The 19,556-nt window shown below is 38.8% G+C and overlaps 1 protein-coding gene across 2 annotated transcripts; it reads right to left on the bottom strand.

Moving 5' to 3' along the window:
* Positions 1 to 20: 20 nt before the first annotated feature.
* Positions 21 to 19,015, bottom strand: LOC133516866 (probable Ufm1-specific protease 2). Of its 2 annotated transcripts, XM_061849876.1 has the most exons (10): positions 18,915 to 19,015; positions 18,503 to 18,724; positions 17,243 to 17,470; positions 15,917 to 16,087; positions 14,780 to 14,879; positions 13,707 to 13,853; positions 12,569 to 12,691; positions 11,529 to 11,781; positions 8,337 to 8,590; positions 21 to 4,203 (listed from the first exon to the last, which is right to left on the bottom strand). In XM_061849876.1, the coding sequence occupies exons 1-10, from the start codon at positions 18,975 to 18,977 to the stop codon at positions 3,992 to 3,994; spliced, it is 1,773 nt and encodes a 590-aa protein (XP_061705860.1). In that variant the 5' UTR covers positions 18,978 to 19,015; the 3' UTR covers positions 21 to 3,991. The 2 variants fall into 2 exon arrangements, with proteins under 2 accessions (XP_061705860.1, XP_061705861.1); XM_061849877.1 differs by lacking the exons at positions 15,917 to 16,087; positions 17,243 to 17,470.
* Between the last annotated feature and the right edge of the window lie 541 nt (positions 19,016 to 19,556).

Here is a 19,556-nt window from a genome sequence, read left to right as displayed (position 1 = left end):
TGTAAGTAAACTACAATGAATCGAATTTAAATTTTAATTAGTAAAAAATATAATAATTCCATTTAACTTACGCGCTTTTTGTTATAATTAAAAGATACATGACAATAAAATAAACTGTTGTAGAACACACCTGCTGTATCTATTGTGATGAGAACTCACTCATTCCCAGTATAACAACTTAAACTTAACAAAAAATCTAGTATTATCTTTTAACCTTTTGACCGCCGTAGTCTGATATATCAGACAATCAATACCCAGCTCGTGTCGCCGCAGTCTGATAAATAAGACAATTTTTTTCATGTTTTTCTCAAGACATTCTTTACTTTAATAAAGTTTACTTTGGTTCTTTGCATAAGTAAGTCGCAGTAATTGTTAATTAAGTAACAGTGAGACTGATCTGTTGATTTTATTATATTTTCTAGTTGAAAATAAACTTTAATTATACCATTAGATTATGTATGATTTTACCCCAAGTCTCGTAGCCAAAGTCTTATTTAAAAGACACCAGTGATGTGACGATGATTGGTATTGAAATATCTACGTCGACTTTCTCATTCGATGTTTAGATTTACGACGTAAGATTTATGCATGCGACTGACCTTACTTAGCTAACCTATTTTATCACTTCGATATGTTCTTATAAAATTATGACGTAAGTTGTCTATTATTCTACAATGTCGTCCGCTGAAGATTTATAAAACGCGACCCTGGTTGATTGTTACCAATAATCCTGACCTACCGGTCTGATGCGGTTTGGCGTCACCTACTATATTGTCTATACATATAATATTTTATAGATCCATGCATGATAGATTTGGTAGACACTTTTTCCATGACTGAATCTGTCATAAAAATAATCTGCCGTAACCAGAATCTGTCCTTAACTGAATCAAGTTACCCAATGACTTAAGTAGCCACACCAAGTGTTGATACATTCGCTTCATACGCAATTGCCATGCAGAGACTCCTTCTGCAGTTCTAGGTGCACGTTCAGCGTCCAGAAACTTGACTCTAGCAACACGACATGCCATGATGGCCTCGCAGTAAATAATCGAGTACCTAATCCTTGTCATTGTGATCCCGATCCAAGCAGTTCCACTTTACCATTTACTCTTTGGACATTTTGATTCCATGGATGTTTTGACCCTTGGACATTTTGACACTTGGACATATTGAGTCCTTGGACGTTTTCAAAGTTGAACTTAGAAATAAATATATTTGAATTGTACTAGTTGCCTACCTTCCAGGGTTTCGTGAAGTCGGTTTTTTTCATCGATGATAGATATTTGAATCGATAAATAAGGCGAGACTCTGTTATCGTGGTTCATCGGTAATCCCTACTAAGTTATTATATTCCGCAATAATAATCAATACAGACTACGCCGTCGTCTTAAAAATGAGACCGCATGTGACGTCAAAGATATAATTTAGAAAATTTTAGTGGTGTAGATTACTCGATATTTCAAAGTTATGTTAGGTCAACAAAATATATAAGAAGGTACTGTTTAGTAGTTTTAAAACTTTGAATACTATAATAATATTGAGTTTACAATATTTATTTATCAAAAGAATTGTGTTACTGTGTAAAATTTTATGATTTATTATGCCAAACAACGTTGAAATTTTCAGATTCGATACGTTTCTAATGTGATCAATCCTCTCCCTACTAGTGTCAACTTATCAACGAAAATACAATGAAGCCTTCGCCAATGTCTCAAATAGTAGACCGCTCATGACGTCACAGATACGAAATAAAAAATAATAGTGATGTAGCAAAGTCCATCAATAAATTTGCATAGCTGGTAAAATTCACAGATTCAATCAATTAATAAAGGGACGAAACCATAAAAAAGACATTGGTAAACGTGATTTAATTATTATAATTTTTTTTTTAATGATAAGGTGGAAAAAATGAAGTTAATCACTGTAAACTATAAACAATAAAATATTTTATCGTAAGTTATGTGGCAAGCACTACACAGTTTGTTATTACTTAGTATAGGCGGCGACACGGGCACGTCCGATGACATCCTAAGCGGCGTTCAAAAGGTTAAATAGAGTAAGGTAATATATCGGTACACATCCTTATTCCGAAGGTAGTCACGGATTTTAATTATTGGGTCATTTTGGGTTCAGGCTCATTTGGCTGTCATTGTCAGTACCAACAAAAACAAATTGTTGGCCGAAACGTTAATGCAATTGACCATTAACCATTACATTACAGTAAACCCTAAATGGCTCAACAATTAAAGTCCGTTACTGTACCAAAGGCGAGTCACAAAGGTGAAAGGTGATATTTGACCACTTTGGCCGTCACTATCTCATCTACTACTATCTGGTCTTGATTGTACACTTTTGCACTTACTCCTTTGTAACAAGGCGAAAAACGCGAACATTTTTGACGTCAAGTGTACCTAGTGCAGGGACAAGCTTTCGCCTATTTCCCAATTAAGTTTTAACAAGATGGCATCTTGAATAAATTGTATCTATTGGTTGAAGACTCATCCTAATTCTTTACAAATAATGAAACCTTAACCTTTCTATTATTCCGAATAAAACCATGGCTGAAAATGTATACGAACTTATGTTAAAATATAAGAATACATTAAAATGCAATCAAGTGGAATCGCAAGGCAAACGTGCCGATATCACAGCTCAGTGTTACGTCATAATAACACATCAATATTATGTTCAGTTGCACCCTAAAACAGCACCCGTATAGCATTCATTCAAAATAATATGCATGAGGGCCCGTAATGCAAATATATAACTTTAAAATGCTACCTTACTAACGCCGTTTTTGACAAAATTATATTCTCTATGACAGTTCCTTCTGAAGTCTCTTTTGATAAGACTTCATTAAATAATAATTAATAACGTTTTATCGTATTTTTGTAAGTGTGCTTCTCTAACTAGCCTGCTAAACTTCCAATAAATGTCTACAAACATTTAACGTGACAACTGCTCCATATTAAAATGAACTGTATATAGGGACCATCATTTGATGGCACAGGTAATCTTGACATATTTGTTTGTTACAAAAGGACAAAATATATTGTAAGGTAGAAGTACTAGTGCTCGACGCTGCACTAGTACTCGACATGGCCACTTTATGTCGAAAAGACAAGGATTAAGTTCGAATACAGAATAATCTTCGTTGTTCAAATTTGACCTATATTTCCATGAAATAAAGTGCCCATGTCGGTGACTAGTGCAGCGTCGAGCACTAGTACTTCTACTTTAACTATCAGAGACATTTTAAGTTTATTGAATAAAAAGAGGAGAGATTTGTACCGGAGAGATACGGGCGATATCCATTTTCTACAAGGCGTTTTTTTTTTGTCTGAAAACTAATTTTCTTTGGTGTTTTCTCATCATCAAAATTATAAGCTCTATCGATCAATGGCAATAAAAAATAGAATTCCTTCCTTAGATGCAAAAATTATACGCATAAACGTTTTTTTTTTACAAAACAAAGTTGATACTAAAACGTGACTATCCGGAATATCCGGATACCCGAGAGGACATCTCGTTTTTACTGCCTGCATCGCAAGCTAACAATTAAGAAAGTAAGAAACACCGAAACAAATTATAGTTTAATCCAAAACAAAAAAAAAAAACACGTGGTTCCGTTATTCGGCCAATTCATTTTGTAAGGAATAATATCATCACCCGAAATACTGAATCACGGCATTTTAATACATCCATTTAACTAAATTCTGAGATGAAGTTACTTATACAACTATTAAATTAAAAAATTATAAACCCCCTACGCTAATCATAAGATTTTAAACCATTTTATGCCAAAAATGCCTTACATCATTTTGGAAATGAGTTCTATTGATACTCTTCAAACTGCCGGTTCTCGTAAAAAAAACGCATCGAAATCGGTGCATCCGTTCGAGAGCTACGATGCTACAGATGTCTATCCTGACAGACATCGGCGTCAAGTTATAACACCAGTTTTTTGCGTCGCGAGTCAAAAACAGAATCACACGGCGGGTCTCGTCTGCGGCAGGCACAAGTTGTAGTGCGCGGTCTTGTTCCAGAAGTCGGCCCCCTTCCAGCCGCAGCCGCCCCGCGCCAGCACGGCGGCCGGCTCGTCCGCGCCCGCGTAGTGCGGGTCCAGCACCAGGTAGCGCGCCTCGCGGCCCTCGGCGTCCAGCTCCACGCCCACTATCGTGTGCGCCAGCACTCCGCCACCTGCAACATGCTTCCTGTGGTTACGTCATGATTAGATACGGCCTCCTAGCCTAGTCGGGAGCGACCCCTGCCTACGAGGCTGGAGGTTCCGAGTTCTGATCCCCGTATGCTGGGTATTTGCGTGTTCATCACGAATAATTTGTTCCTGAGTTATGGTGTTATCTACGTGTCTAAGAATGTATTTATTTGTTTAAGTATGTACAGTTGTGTGCGAAATAATAACAGCATGATTGTATGTACCATGGTAAACAGTTTCTAAAACAAAGCCGACTCAAAAGACAGTCTCAAATTAGGTATCTGTGTACCAAAGCCAAAGATACATTGATTGAGTAAGGGCACATTTAGACGGCGCGCGAACTCTCAAGTGATTCTAGTTACATCTATTGAGGCCGACGGATCAAATACCGCGATGTAATGAAACTCGTATGCGATATGACTCCCTAAGATGTGTAAAGTCTAAGACAATGTCGTGCTTCGAATTTGACAGGTAAACGAGATGGCGCTATACAGCTCCATACATTTTGTGGTAACTCTGATTGTCAAAAGTTGACGTTTGACAATTCAGTGACCGCAAAACATATAGCGCAGTACAGCGTCATGTTTTGGATGTCAAACTACAGGGCACGTTTTTTTCTTAGACTGGACCTCTCTATTATAATCAATTATTTTTGACAAAAGCACTTTACAAATTTCGAAAAAGTTATTTAAGCTAGCAAGTTTTGCAAATATGGAAAGAGGAAGGCAATAGGCATTGCTTTAACCCATTCATGGCCACGAACCACGAAGCGTACACAACACGCCGGGCCACCATACAAACCGTTTTCAGCTAAAACGTGTGACTCAGCTTATGGGTCTCGGGGCCTGGCGCGAACGTCAAAGAAATTGCCGCTTATGAATCCGGTCCGTTGGACAATATTATGCAACATTTTTACTAACCAACTGTTTACTGTTCATATTAAAATATATATATATTTACTAATTTGTTGATATTTGTAAGAAACTAAGAATGAACATTTTAAAGCCTGATCAGAAATAGATGATCATTGTCAAGAGGGCGCTGTTATTTTCATATAATATCCATAGCCAAGGTCACAAAAATCACAAAATACGAAATCACTGAAGAGCACAGAGAGGAGCATAAAGTCGCCAACGAATAAATCGTGACTAAATATAATTTCCCATGTTACTCTAAAATACATCCTAATAGAAGGGAATGGGGTGAATCATTTCTTGAGTTTATGTCAAAAATACCACGTTAAAGATAATACCGCCGCTAAATCCGCCGCCGCCCAGGTGCATCCATTGTTTATTGTCCAAGTGTCTCCGATAATCTTACATGTGGCCGGTCATGAACTTTGTTTTGGTAAACGTCATTATAATATAAACAATATTGTATTTTTTATTTTTATTCGTTAATAATTTTGACAAATATTTCTATTTATAGAAAGTGTTTTTATATTTTTTTTTATTTTAATTTGTTTACTGTTTTATTTTATTCCGATTCGTAGTTATTATTATTATTGTTGTTATTATGTTGTGACGATCTTTTTGTGAATGCATTTTATTTTGACATGTAAAATATAATGTACATTTCCAATAAGAAATAAATGAATCTAATCTAATCTAATCAATAGAGCACTTAAAATGTATTATAGTACTTATACCACGAAAATGTTTAGAAAAATCTTTTCTTTTAAATATTTCTCACACACTATTGCGGTAATACAATATACCATTTAGTTGGTGACTGTTTAAGCCGCCCTGTTTTTATAATGAAACAAAAAAATATTGGCATGGTAATAAGTTTGGTCCTTAGAAATGTTGCTTGCTACCATCCAAACAGTAATCCATTGTAAAAAGGTACAATTTGCAACGAGTTTCGTCATGAAATAAGCTTTAAAACCAAGTTATAAAGTTTATTTTTGCGTGCTATGAAGATATGTGTAGTTTTTACAATTAGCGCCAGGCCACGGTGACCCATACCTTGAGTCATGTCAATAACTTCAGGCATAAATATATTTTTGATATTTTTGAAATGTAGATTTATCCATTTGCTTGGGACACGTATGTATCTCGAATTTCAGAATATTTACTATATTACACTTCCAGTAAACCAAACTTGAATATTCTAGACCCTGTTTCACAAAAAAAAAACATGTTTACAATTATATTTTTTCAACATGCCTTATAAAGATGGTTGTTTGCTCAAATTATACTTATATTATTTCGTCATATTACGTTTTGTTTATGTTTAAATCAGAATTTATTCACGACTCACATGTGAGTCACGGGCCCTGCGCGACTGTTTGAACATGACCCATACGCTGAGTCACGGGCCCTGAATGGGTTAAAGAAGAGATAAATTTGATCAAAACGTTAATACATGAAGGAAAATAGTATTTTATGCATCAGTTGTATAAGAAGGGTCAAAAAAGGCGAGTGGCGTGAGTTACAATGTGAGCCGGAGCCGAAGGCGTAGGCGAACATTGTAAAGGAATACGCCACGAGAATTTTTTGACCTACTTATACAACGTTGCATACAATATTTTTCCTACGAGTCAACAAAAATAAATCTTAATTTAGGTAAACAAATTACAGCAAAAGTATATAGCCAAGATGCGCGAGCACACCTTGTTACGCGCCCGGCCCGCCCCGGGCCGCGGCCGGCCGGTCGGCGACACCTCCTCGTAACTCATGAGGCCCTGGTACTTGCTACTTGCTAAATTAATTTTTTGGACAGTTTTTTCTCAATTTTGGCCACCGTAGCCTACGGAGACTAACAAGCAACGCTAAGCGGTCTTCGTAGTCTATGGGTGTTGCTATATTACGGGTGTCACATGCGTTTCTGACTTATGAAGTAATTATTTTTACTATGCAACCAAATGAATATTTTGTAAGTTGGCAGCAATGCACTTAGTTTAAAACTGTATTCGTTTTGGTTTTGTTAGGTTGGTAGCCATTAATCGCAGTAACATTATAGCTTATAAAAGCACAAGAGCTTTTATGAGGAATAGACAATATAGACTTTTCTTGAAATCTTTTATGTATGTTCTTATATTCGTGTTAATGAATGCAGAAATGACAGATAACAGTAGAGGAGTAGGAAAATATACAAACATGTCCAGGATATTATAAAATGTGAGAAGAAAAACCAGAAACAAAAGGAAAAAATCAGGCCCCTCTTTCCCACTGATGGACACTCTGGGCACGTGCCCGGGGCCCCCAACTTCACGGGGGCCCCGAAAGATCTTAAACGCCGTTTTTTTTTACAGTCCAACGGGGTTCTTAATAGGGCCCCCTAATCCTGAGTGTCCAAGGCCCCCGTGTGTATAAAGACGGTCTTGGAAGAAATAATGCTACTTACAAGGATAAAAGAGGACTCAGGAATTGTTCGCCTGTCGAAAAATAAAGCATTCCTGTCTTCAAAACGCATCGAAAAGAGATTTTGGTGGTATCGTGGGCTGATTTCGTTCTGCCTGCAACTCTGCCGATTTTTCAAATCAATCGCTAGCCACCTTATGTGTATCAGATTACTATTCTTTAATATGCATACGTCTCAATTAAACTGCTTAGAGAAATGTTTTTGCTACCAAACATTTTTTAAATCTTGCTGACCAAATAATCATTTTGCAGCTCAACTATCTATTAAGCAGATAAATTATAATACATTCACTGCTATTATTTGCACACAACTGTATACTTATCGTCGCCTAGGACAAGCTTTGCTTAGTTTGCGGCCAGGTTGATTGTGAGATTGTCCCCAAATATTTATTGATTTATTTAAATGCTGCTTTTACTAAATATTTTAGCTGAAGTGCTACAATCCGAAACTTTAACTTTTGTTATTAGTTGTTATGGGGTATGCCACGAATGCAGAATTTGCCGCCTGCTGGTTCGATCGCAGCCCTGGTCTCTGGACGCCTTGATCACTTTTTCTTTCGTATATGTTCATTTCAGTACTTGCCCTAACTCAAAACAAAGTCTCACAAAAATGACACTTCAATTATCTGTGGTCGATTCTTCCCTCAAATTAAACATTTTTTTAAATTGTTTTCCCTCGTAAATAACGCAATCGTTACCGAAGAATAGGCATAATTATGCCAGATATTTGATATCGGATTATTCAAACTTACCAATCATAATTGGGCTGCCATGTTTCTGGAAATGGTGCAACAATTCCGGAGTGTAGCTTTGCAGTTCTGCGCCAGTATTCACAAATATAATTCTAGACTGGACGCCGAGCAGAGTCTCCAGACAGAAGGAGACTTCTGTTGAGCCGATCCATTGCTTGGAGCCTACGAATGATGAAGGCTTATCTCCAATGTCGACAAGGCACTGTTGGATTTCCCGGTGGCTGGGAACTTCAACTGTTGTATATCCTTGATATCTGGAAATATAACGAGTTATTAGTGTGAATTTACATAATTATGTCCCGGGAGTTAAATTACTAGCAAGCCTATACGAAAATCTTAAAAAAAAGGGCGGAAGGAATATAATTATGATAAATAAAATTTGAAGAGGTTATTTTGCTCGTTTGTTAGGGTTCCGTAGCCAAATGGAAAAAAAACGGAACCCTTATAGATTCGTCATATCCGTCTGTCTGTCCGATTATGTCACAGCCACTTTTTATTATAGGGAGCGTGCATGAACTGTAGGAGGCAGCACAGGAGCCGTCAGATTTTTGGCGCGAGGCGTAAATGTGATGTTTTTTGTTCCGATGTAGCCCACAAGATGGCAGAACCTACTATGCACAAGAAAACACGTGACGTGTACATGTGCATGTTTATGTTTCCGATTCAGGCCACAAGATGGCAGACCCTCCAACGCGCACGGTCCCTATTTTATAAACAGTAGGTATATTCGTTGGTCAAGTGTTTATAACATTTTGTTATGTGACGTCACGCTGGATATTCAATTTCTTTATACTTACAGTGTAATTTTGCCATCAATCTAGAATTACACAATAGAAAGATTTGCAAAATGAACGTGACGTTGATCTTGAACGAGGTCACGTTCATCTTGCACATCAACGGAATCGCTTAAACGTCCAGTTTATACGTAAGGCCGTTGTCATGATTATTAAGTTTCCTAAACCAGGGGTCGGTTAACTTTTGTAGAGAAGCCAATCGCAGTAGAAATCATCAGTTTCAGACAGGCATATTGTAACTCGCTTATAAAATAAATAAAATAAAAATAAAAATCATTTATTTCGGACGACACAATCCATATTTTGTTAGTTTAAATATACTTAAATTACTATGTTAGTACCTAAACTAAGATGTTGGGAGGTCCAGTGCCTAATTAATGCACTGTCCCATCTCCCTGCCACGACGGCCAGGAGACTGTGGCGGCTGTCGCGCACCCTTCGGAGCGTCGCGGCGCAGCGCTTGCGCAGCGTCGCGTGGAAACCGTCCACATGCGCGTCGGCGAACATGCCCGACGCACTGCAGTATCGCGGCAGCCGCAACAGTACCCTGAACGCGTCATTGTACTGTACACGCATGGCATTCATAGAACGCTGCGTGTATCTCGTCCACAGGCTGCAGGCGTACAGCGAAGTACAATACGCTCGAAAAAGTGTTATTTTAACTTGCGCTGTACACCTGCTGAACCTACGGGCGACCATATTAGCCCTAATAGCTAATGCCCTACGCTCGCGTTCGATGTCCGCGTCGTCACGCATATCGTCGGTGACCAAGTACCCAAGATACTTAAAGGAATAAACCCTCCTCAGTTCAAGCGAATGGGTGGGACGTATGATGGGCACTTGCTCCCCGCCTTAAAAACCATGTACTCACTTTTCGCGACATTATATCGTAAGTTATGTTTTTGGGCATAAGACTCGCACTTCTCAATTAGTATTCTTATACCACCGATCGATGGGCTCAACAGTACCATGTCATCGGCATAACTTATATTATTAAAGCACACCCTATCTATATGACAACCAACATGAGTACTGCTGAGCTCACCGATCAGGGCATTCATATACAAATTGAACAGCTTGGGTGAGGTCAACCCCCCCTGCCTCACCCCGCACTCGAGTCCGTACTCGTCGGACATCACGTCACCCCAACGCACACTATTTCTCTGGCCAGAGTACCAACACCTAAATATGCGTGTGAGTTCTCGAGGAAATTGCACATCGTCAAGTTTTTTCCAAAGTAAATTGTAATTAACAAGATCGAAGGCTTTGCTAAGGTCTAAAAAACACGCATAAATAGGTGTTTTCCTACGCGTATAGTACTCGACAGCCTGCTTCAAACAAATAATAGCACTTTCGGTAGATAAGCCTGCACGGAAGCCGAACTGCGCGTCGTGCAATTTTAAATACCTATCCAATTGTACGTTGAGCAGGCCGTCGAGCACCCTCGCTACAATTGTTGCCAGAGAAATAGGTCTATAGTTAGCACTATCCGAAATGTCACCCGTCTTATTTTTGACAATAGGTATTACAATCGTTTTTGTCATAAGCGGCGGTAGGTAAGAGTGACATATGCATAGGTTATAAAACATTGCTAGTACTCGAGGCAGGTGGGGACCGGCACACTGCAGGTGCTCGATGCTCAAGTGGTCGTGACCTGGTGATTTACCCCTTTTCATAACTTTTATTATTTGACTTACGTCGCTAATACTGAACCTGGTCTGTGACTCCCCGTCCAGTCCGCCAGCATCGAGCACCTGCTGCGGTTCGACCTCGCCGATGTCGGTGGAAGAGCACCTCACATTGAACTGTTCCATAAACACGTTAGCAATACACTTAGGATCCGAGATACCGTTAACGCTTACAGACAGACCAGGCCTAGACTCCATTCTTTTCGTGCTTTTCCAAAAGTTTTTAAAATCATTATTTTTATGGTGAGTGGCAAGTAAATCCATTTTTATCTGTTCTTGATGATTCTGGACCCACCTTAGTCTCGATTTAAATACCTTTCGACTGTGACACATAGCATCAAAAACAGATCCCCCCCTGGGCTTGCCGTACCAGACCCACTCCTCGAATCTAGCCCTCGCCTCTCTGTGCGCATCACTAACATGCTTATTCCATCCTATTACCTTCTTTTTAACACTGGCTAGACCACTCGTGACGGCCTTACTGCATGAAGAAGCTTCACATAGCTTATGTCGTATTCCCGACAGTACAATTTTCAACATGAATGTAACTGTGGTGTGCGACGGGTGGTCTACGCGTCGTCCACTCGTGCACCATTCTGAACCAAATTCGAGTCGAGTCGGTGTTGGAATGGTGTGGAATATCCTTTAATATCCAAAGAGCCGCCGTTCACAGACCCCCGTCACAAAACCAACGACCGCTGTAAACATACCTGAACCAGGAGAATATGGTCTGCAGGGAGCGGTAGGCGCAGCCCCAGCCGTCGTCGTGGAAGCCGTCCTGCAGGTAGTGGTAGTACCCGCAGCGGCCGCGCACGCGCGCCGCGCGCGTCCCCGGCCGCGCCGCCGGCGCCGCGTGCGCGCGCAGCAGCCGCGCCGGCCGCCACTCGTGCGCGTTGCCCCTGCGGAACATGGGCCGGTCCACTGGCAGACCTAGCTGCGAGTGCAACAGACGCCTTTCTTTTTCTGAAAAAAAAACGCAAACCATTTTTCACATATAGCCTGACGAGCCATTTCCATCAGTAGAAAAAAGCAAATTAAAATAATGTAGGCGCGAAGAGTTATCGTCCCGTAGACAATTTGAATTTCGCGCCTTTTTCTACTGACAAAGTTGTTTGACAGACTATAGTAGTATAGTACGGTGACAGTTGTATCTCTAGATTTTAAAATTAATGCGTTTTTGTACTAACCAAATTGAATTGCCAGACTATACAATAACCGTTATATAATTTGGATTTTTTCCGGTGACTAATGCTCAACAATTTTCAGCTAATATTATAACCGGATTAACCGGAACCCTATTTTCAACTCCTTTTATAATATTAGTTGTAAATTGTTGAGAAATTCAATTCTTGTCACTCACGACACACGAGACATCTAGTGTCAAGTAGCGATACTGATAATTCCGCTACTCGATGCCAGATGTCGACTACGAAAATAATATGAGGGGTGGCTGAAAAGTAATCTACCTAGCCTATAAATAATTAAAAAAAAATACTGGCTGGTATTAATTTGTGTTTATTGACTATTCTTTTTTCAAATTTACAAACTTTTATTTGCCAGTTCCTCTTCATTTGTTTTTGACACTCGAATGCTTGCAACATGTCGCTACAGAAAAAGAATTTGATCAAAATTGAGTAACGTTTAGTAATTAAATTTGATAACTGTTATTTAACACCTGTATTGTACAACGTGTATGCTAATGCCAATAAAAAACTTTGAAATCTTGACAGTTTTTGAGAAATAAACTCACCCATGCTCTCGTCAGGTATGTCTTTGGGCACAATCCTGGTCACGAAGTGGCCTAGTTCGTCGGGGATGAAGTGGAAGGTCTCCGGTAAACGTAGGCCCGCGCCGTCGCCTATGCCCTCCTGACCTGCTCGGAATAGTACACTGTATGACTGTACCACCTCTGGAGTCCCGAAATTAATTCGTATTGTTAAGAGGGAAGAAATGCTTTTCAAATCTAACGAAATAACGGTACTTTTTCAATGAAATTGTCGGGAGAAAATCTTCTTCCTCGCGTTGTCCCGGCATTTTTCCACGGCTCATGGGAGCCTGGGGTCCGCTTGACAACTAATCCCAAGATTTGGCGTAAGCACTAGTTTTTACGAAAGCGACTGCCATCTGACCTTGCAACCCAGAGGGTAAACTAGGCCTTGTTGGGATTAGTCCGGTTTCCTCACGATGTTTTCCTTCACCGAAAAGCGACTGGTAAATATCAAATGATATTTCGTTCATAAGTTCCGAAAAACTCATTGGTACGAGCCGGGGTTTGAGCCCGCGACCTCCGGATTGCAAGTCGCACGCTCTTACTGCTAGGCCACCAGCGCTTCTGTCGGGAGAAAATATTTTCCACTAACTAAATCTTAACAAATCACTTTGATTTTGATGTCGATCGCTTCAATATAATATATTCCAGATTTATAGGTTTCGATTTAAAAAAAATTGTATTGCAATTTTTGAAAAAAAAAAAAAGTAAAACCTGTAAACCTAGTTTTCCATTGCGTCAATAACATACAAAAAAAATCATGGAGAATGGAAAATAGAAGTGGAAAAACGTTTTCTCTTTTTGTATGGAAGATCACGTGGTATTCTTCCCTCTTAAGTCAGATAAAATTAATTAAATTGACTGTTATAGTATTTTATGCAACAGTTGTATAAGAAGGGTCAAAAAAGGCGAGTGGCGTGAGTTACAATGTGAGCCGGAGCCGAAGGCGTAGGCGAACATTGTAAAGGAATACGCCACGAGAATTTTTTGACCTACTTATACAACGTTGCATACAATATATAAACTAGTTTTAGTCTTATCATTTAGATGCATTCTATTACAAAACCACAGCGCACCTTCACAATTAAGTCACAGCGTAATCATAATTTATTGTATTTACCTAATTGTTCAAGTAAGACACTTTCTAGTAGTTTCAGGGAGCGGCAGGCGGCTTCTACTAGAACCGTGTACAACTCCAACAGCTTCGTGTTCCGGTGGATTATTGCCAAAGTGTCAATTCTCAGTGGCATGCTAATACAAAATGAAGCTGAAAACAAAAGTATCGGATCAAAGAGAATCATAAAATCCACACATCGCGTCTTTGTTGTATTCCATGAAGCAGTTTGTTCGCGTTTGCATCGATACACACGCGCGCCGGCGGCGCGTTTGTAAAATTGTAGCAATATAAACGCGCCGCCGAAGCGCGCTTGTATCGTATCGATACAAACGCGCGTTAACGGCGCGCGTGTTGTTTTGACTGCCGGGGCTTCCTAGAAAATCTCTGCTAAAACGCATTTGATCAGCGCGTATGTATCGTTACAAAAACGCGTCAGGCACGTTAGCATCGCGTATGTATCGCTGTAAACGCACGTCTGCATCGATGTAGGTGTGTAAAGGTCTACAAGCTGCGTCTGACTTATAAACGTGCGCAGACGGCTCGTTAAAAAAATGCGGTGGGCATAGGTCCTAAGTTTGATGATTTGGCTTATTCTGTGAATAAAAAAGTATGGCTCTTTTTTATCGAGGGTGTAATGACTGTAATGTGTACAAAAAACTGGGAAAAACTAATTTTCCCAGAAATTAAAGAAAATAATATTGGAGCTATTTTCAGCTTAAGTGTTTAACAAAATTTATTTATTCGTTTAAAAATTGCCTTTATGTTATGTAGTTATAGTAGTGAAAACACTACAAAAAACTTGTATAAAAATACAAGAATATGTTTCTGTCAAAAATTACATTTTGGATACAAGCTTTTATCGTTGAGACAATTCTAACAAAAACCACGATCGTAGAGTTCCAGGCCATCTCCAATTTTGATCATCAGCTCAGCTTGATGGTACCATAATACTGGATTGTCACATATGAATTGAATAATGGGGAGTGGGTCTAATTTAGCTTGCAAGATTTGATCACATATAGTGATGTTTTACATTATTTTACATTTAAAACATTATTTATGTTAAAATAACTTACGTTTTCGTTGTGTAGTCATCATCTTTACAGCAGTCTTCACAAGTTTATCCGACAGTATATCCTTAGTAGCTTTTAAAATTAAGTTTGCAGGTAAAATATCCTAAAAACAACATTTAATATGAAGAAAATCTATGCTAATATAACTAATACGTAATTGTAAGATGATCATGATGTAATAGTGTGTAAGAATCTGTGTTCTTGTAGAAATTAAGTTCATTAGGCAGGGCCACCCAGAAAGAGCTGCCTCGCGAGGAAACTGCCACGCTAAGTAGTTTGATATTTGTAGAAGTGCTTTACCTGAGACTTCAGCCGCTTTTAAGTTTGCCTCGAATAAGGCCTGTCTACATAGACCGAGCTGATTCACGCGGCAATTTCTCGCGAGGGGGATCCATTCTGTAGCTACCTGCCTACTAGTTAGTAGACAACTTATTAAATGTATCAAAACAGGTCACTAATGTATTTTTTAATTGAACGTTGCTCAACATTATTTGCACTATAACAAGGAGCTTCAACGGGCGCACGTGTTGGCGTTGGAATAAGCGTTGATCCACCAACGTGCACTCTTTTTAACCCCACGCAAAAAGAGGGGTATTAGGGGTATGTTTGACGCCGATGTCTGTCTGTCTGTGGCATCGTAGCTCTCTAACGGATGAGCCGATTTCGATGACGTTTTTTTTAGATGAAAGCAAGTTTTCCTGCAGTCTTTGCTGTTTCATAGAAATTGATCCAGCAGTTTGAAGAGTATCAGCACTTTTCCAAAATGATGTATGGTATTTTTGGCATAAAATGAATAGCGTACGGGGTTTTTTATTTTAATTTTTAATTTCTTCTTCTTTTCATCCTGTTACCCTGCTGGGGTGTAGGGCTCGAACCATTCACTTTCACTGACTCTAGTCCTGGGCTCCTTCCTCCTTCCTAGCGTCCTCCCACCCCATCCCCAATACACCCAACTCTCGCTCCACGGATCGGCGCGAAGCAAATTTAGGGCAGCTAGTTTCCGTTTTCCGGGCATCTTACAGGTCAGGACCACTTTGGATAGGTGGGTGGCAGGCTTTCTGAGGATATGCCCAAACCTATGCCAATATTTTAACATGTCTGTGTCTCACAGAAGTTTTGTTATTAAAGTAGACAACTTACTATACTATTTGTGTTATGCTTCTTCTTTTTGGGCTGCTCTGGGTTCATTGAGTCTAAGAGTTCTCCAACCGTAGCATCTGTGCTTATCCCGGTCAATCCAACATCTGATGCCACTCCAAATAAATAAACTGATGTGCCATTTATATGGAAGGAAACTTGACCTGATGCAATCTGTAAATACGAAGTACATTGAAAAATTAAATATGCAGTGTCCTATTTTATGCCTATAGAATGTAAAAGATTGCAATAAGTGTGCCATATGAAAAGATCACTTAAATGCTTAGCTCTTCTGAATAACAACAAACTCTTTTTTATTGTAACTGTACTTCGTAGGTCTGGAGACCACCAAGGGTAACACACACCGAGATCCTCTACGAGGCGATAGGTAAGGAACCGCTAATAGAAGCGGTGACTGACAGGATACCCAGGCAATTCATCTTCGACAAGAAATACAAGATACAGTTACACAAAGAACCTCGTGAAGGACTCAACCCGAGAGAGCTGAGAATCTTCACGGAGGGATCAAAGACAAGGTACCGGGCATAATACCTCGGTTCTCCGGGGTCTCTCCCAGAAGTCGTTGGCAATATCAAGGGTCTGCTAGGCTTCTTGGTAGAGTTGGGTTGGCAAGAGTAGTGCCGACAACCCACCATCACGCAAAATAGGCGCGAATTACGACGTCGAGTTGCGGAAACCAAGCCCGCGAATACCAATACCAATAGTCTTTCAAAGAACGGTCTCATAGCGAAGAGTCTCGACCAACACCTTGAGACTCTTGCTTGCTAGATGGTTGTAGTAAGGGTAAGATGCAGAAGGCGGTGATCTTGGATACGGCGCGGATAGTCCGGCGGTTCCTCTCTCTGCAGCCCTGACCACCGGCAGCTTGGGCCCTGCCCCACTGCTGGTGGCACTGGCACCTAAGGTTAGGTTTTTTATGTGTTTATATATTTTTGTATTGTTTTGTAAGTGTTTTTATATTTTACTTTTATATTTATATTGTAAAAAACCTAAACTAAGACCCAAAATAAATAAAGTAAAAATAATAATAAAAAATACATTTATTTTTTAAAAAGTAGCCACAACCTAATACAGAACCTCCTTCTATGAAATTGAAGTCGGTTAAAAAAGTTTAAACATAGGTACATAATAAAAGTACACAATGATGCTTACAAATTAATTGAAAAGGAAAGTGGCTCAGCTAATGCCTGTGCCAAAACGCCTCGAGGCACAGCAGCTGGCGTATTATGATGTAAATATGAGTCAAACTGGTAACAAAAAATCTGTGCATAGACATGGAGGGAGTGTTAAGTGTCCTATATAATTTACCTTTATCCTTTTATTCTGCATTATATTCTTAACGCCAGCAATAGTCGCTTCACAACTCAGCGGTACGACAGTGTTAAGGTGGACATGAAGGAATTGATTCCACAACTCGTCTGCATCCAACACTTCATACTTGGTTTCCTCAAACTTATCATGGACTAAGAAGTGTGCTTTGATATCCTTATTTTGATTTATAATAATCACCAGTGGGTTATCTGTTATGTCTACATCCTGAAAAAAAAAACCAATATGGTCAGTGTAGGGAAGACAGTCTGTGATTTAATAGAAAATCACGAAGTGCGAAAAATAGTAAATTCGCAATGAGGTGATAAATGAAAACACAACTGAAGGGAGTGTTTTAAATTGACATGACTTGCGAATAACCAAATCGTTTAACAGTACATATGGCCCTTTAAATTTTCGATGTTGTTACGTAATGTTCTAATTATTGCACTAGTGCAGTAAAGTAGCACCATATGTACTGTAATAGTACATTACGATACAAGTGCGAAAAATAGAAAATCCGAAGCAAGTGGCGATAAATTAAAACACGACCAAAGGGAGTGTTTTAAATCAACACAAGTTGCGGATTACCTATTCGCACATGTATCGTACAACGTTTTACAGTACATATGACCTTTTAAATTTTCGTCATAGTTACGTAATGTGCTAATTATCACACTAGTGCGGTAAAGTAGCGCCATATGTGCTGTAAATAATGTTATTATAAGCTTAATATGAAACATAAAAATTGTATAACATTTTATCATTTTTTTAACACAATTTACTAAAAAAAACCATACAATCAACACACAAAAACAAGCAAAGTATACCACCACCAAGCAAGTATATAAGATCATCCATACAAAAACAGAAAGTATAATTTCTTAATAACCATTCTTCATGATTTTTTTAGCATGGTATTGGCACAATGGAAAACTAGGTTTAAAGGTTTTCTTTTTTTTTCAAAATTTGCTGAAGCAATCGACATCAAATTCAAAGTGATTTGTTAAAGATATAGTTAGTGAAAACCAGTTTCTCCCGAAATGAAATTTCATAAAAAAATTACCACTATTTTGTTAGATTCAAAAAGCTATTCTTCCCTCTTCAAGCATGTTATAAAACAGATTACTTACACTCTCTCTCTCCTAATAAAGCGGTGTCTTTATTTAAATCACTTCATTCATATAAATTAACTTTGTTAATTTAATCACTTCATTTTACAGTCTTACAATTAAGCTATTACAACATTTTAAATTTTACCTGAAGAATTTCTTTCAACCTCGTCTCTGTCGTCAAAGTTTCTCCGAACTTTATGACCCCACATAACTCAATCTCAGTGGGCAAGTGCAAGAGCAGCTGCTTATATGTATTCTTTTCGCGTTCAAATAACTCCAGACTCAACCCGACTACGAGTAGGTTCCCGTCGTACATAACTCCGTAGAGACATCCTATACTCTCATTTGTGTCTAATTTAGACAACCTCTGCCGGTAAAATATAAAAAATTAGAGAAAAAAACAATAATTATGATGACGTATTAGGTTAACCATGATTTAGTCATGTTTTGGCATCCGGGAAAATCTGTTGTTGATACACCTGGATGGAGCACTTTAAACACACCTATTTTTTATCATGTATTTCATTGCAATTTAAAGAATAATATTAAAAATTTACCTCGATAACATAACTCGATATTTTGAGACGTGGTGACATTTTAACTAAAATGTTGCCATCCATACGCTCCTCACTGCGCAAAATGGCGAATAAAAAAAGTAGGGTGCATTCCACATAAATAAATAAAATAAATAAATATTATAGGACATTGTTACACAAATTGACTAAGCCCCACAGTAAGCTCAATAAGGCTTGTGTTGAGGGTACTTAGACAAAGATATATATATAATAAATAAATATTTATAAATACTTAAATACATAGAAAACACCCATGACCCAGGAACAAATATCCATGCTCATTACACGAATAAATGCCCTTACCAGGATTTGAACCCGGGACCATCGGCTTCATAAGCAGGGGGCCTACCGCGAAAACCGAAATTCGCAAATTGCGGGGATCTTTCTCTTTTACTCTCACTAAAACGTAATAATAATAATAATAAATTCATTTATTTCGACCAACTTAGGATCATATTACATTTAACTTATCATATTTTAACCTATTCTGGAGAGTAATTAGAGTGACAGAGAAAAATGCCCGCAATTGATGAATTTCGATTTTCCCGGTAGCCGCCCAGGGTAGAATAGTGGCCTAATGGTTGTAGGCCAGACCGGTTGTCAAAACACACATGGGTCAAAAAA

This window comes from Cydia pomonella, chromosome 4 (genome assembly GCF_033807575.1).
Source record: "Cydia pomonella isolate Wapato2018A chromosome 4, ilCydPomo1, whole genome shotgun sequence".
NCBI classification, from domain to species: Eukaryota; Metazoa; Arthropoda; class Insecta; order Lepidoptera; family Tortricidae; genus Cydia; species Cydia pomonella.
This window is presented reverse-complemented; position numbering and strand designations above follow the sequence as displayed.

Coding starts and splice junctions, on each gene's coding strand:
- LOC133516866 (XM_061849876.1), bottom strand. CDS start 18,977: ATGGATGGCAACATTTTAGTTAAAATGTCACCACGTCTCAAAATATCG. Junction 16,088..17,242: donor TGCAGAATAAAAGGATAAAG/GTAAATTATATA, acceptor TCGTATTTACAG/ATTGCATCAGGTCAAGTTTC. Junction 12,692..13,706: donor TGTCTTACTTGAACAATTAG/GTAAATACAATA, acceptor TATTCCGAGCAG/GTCAGGAGGGCATAGGCGAC.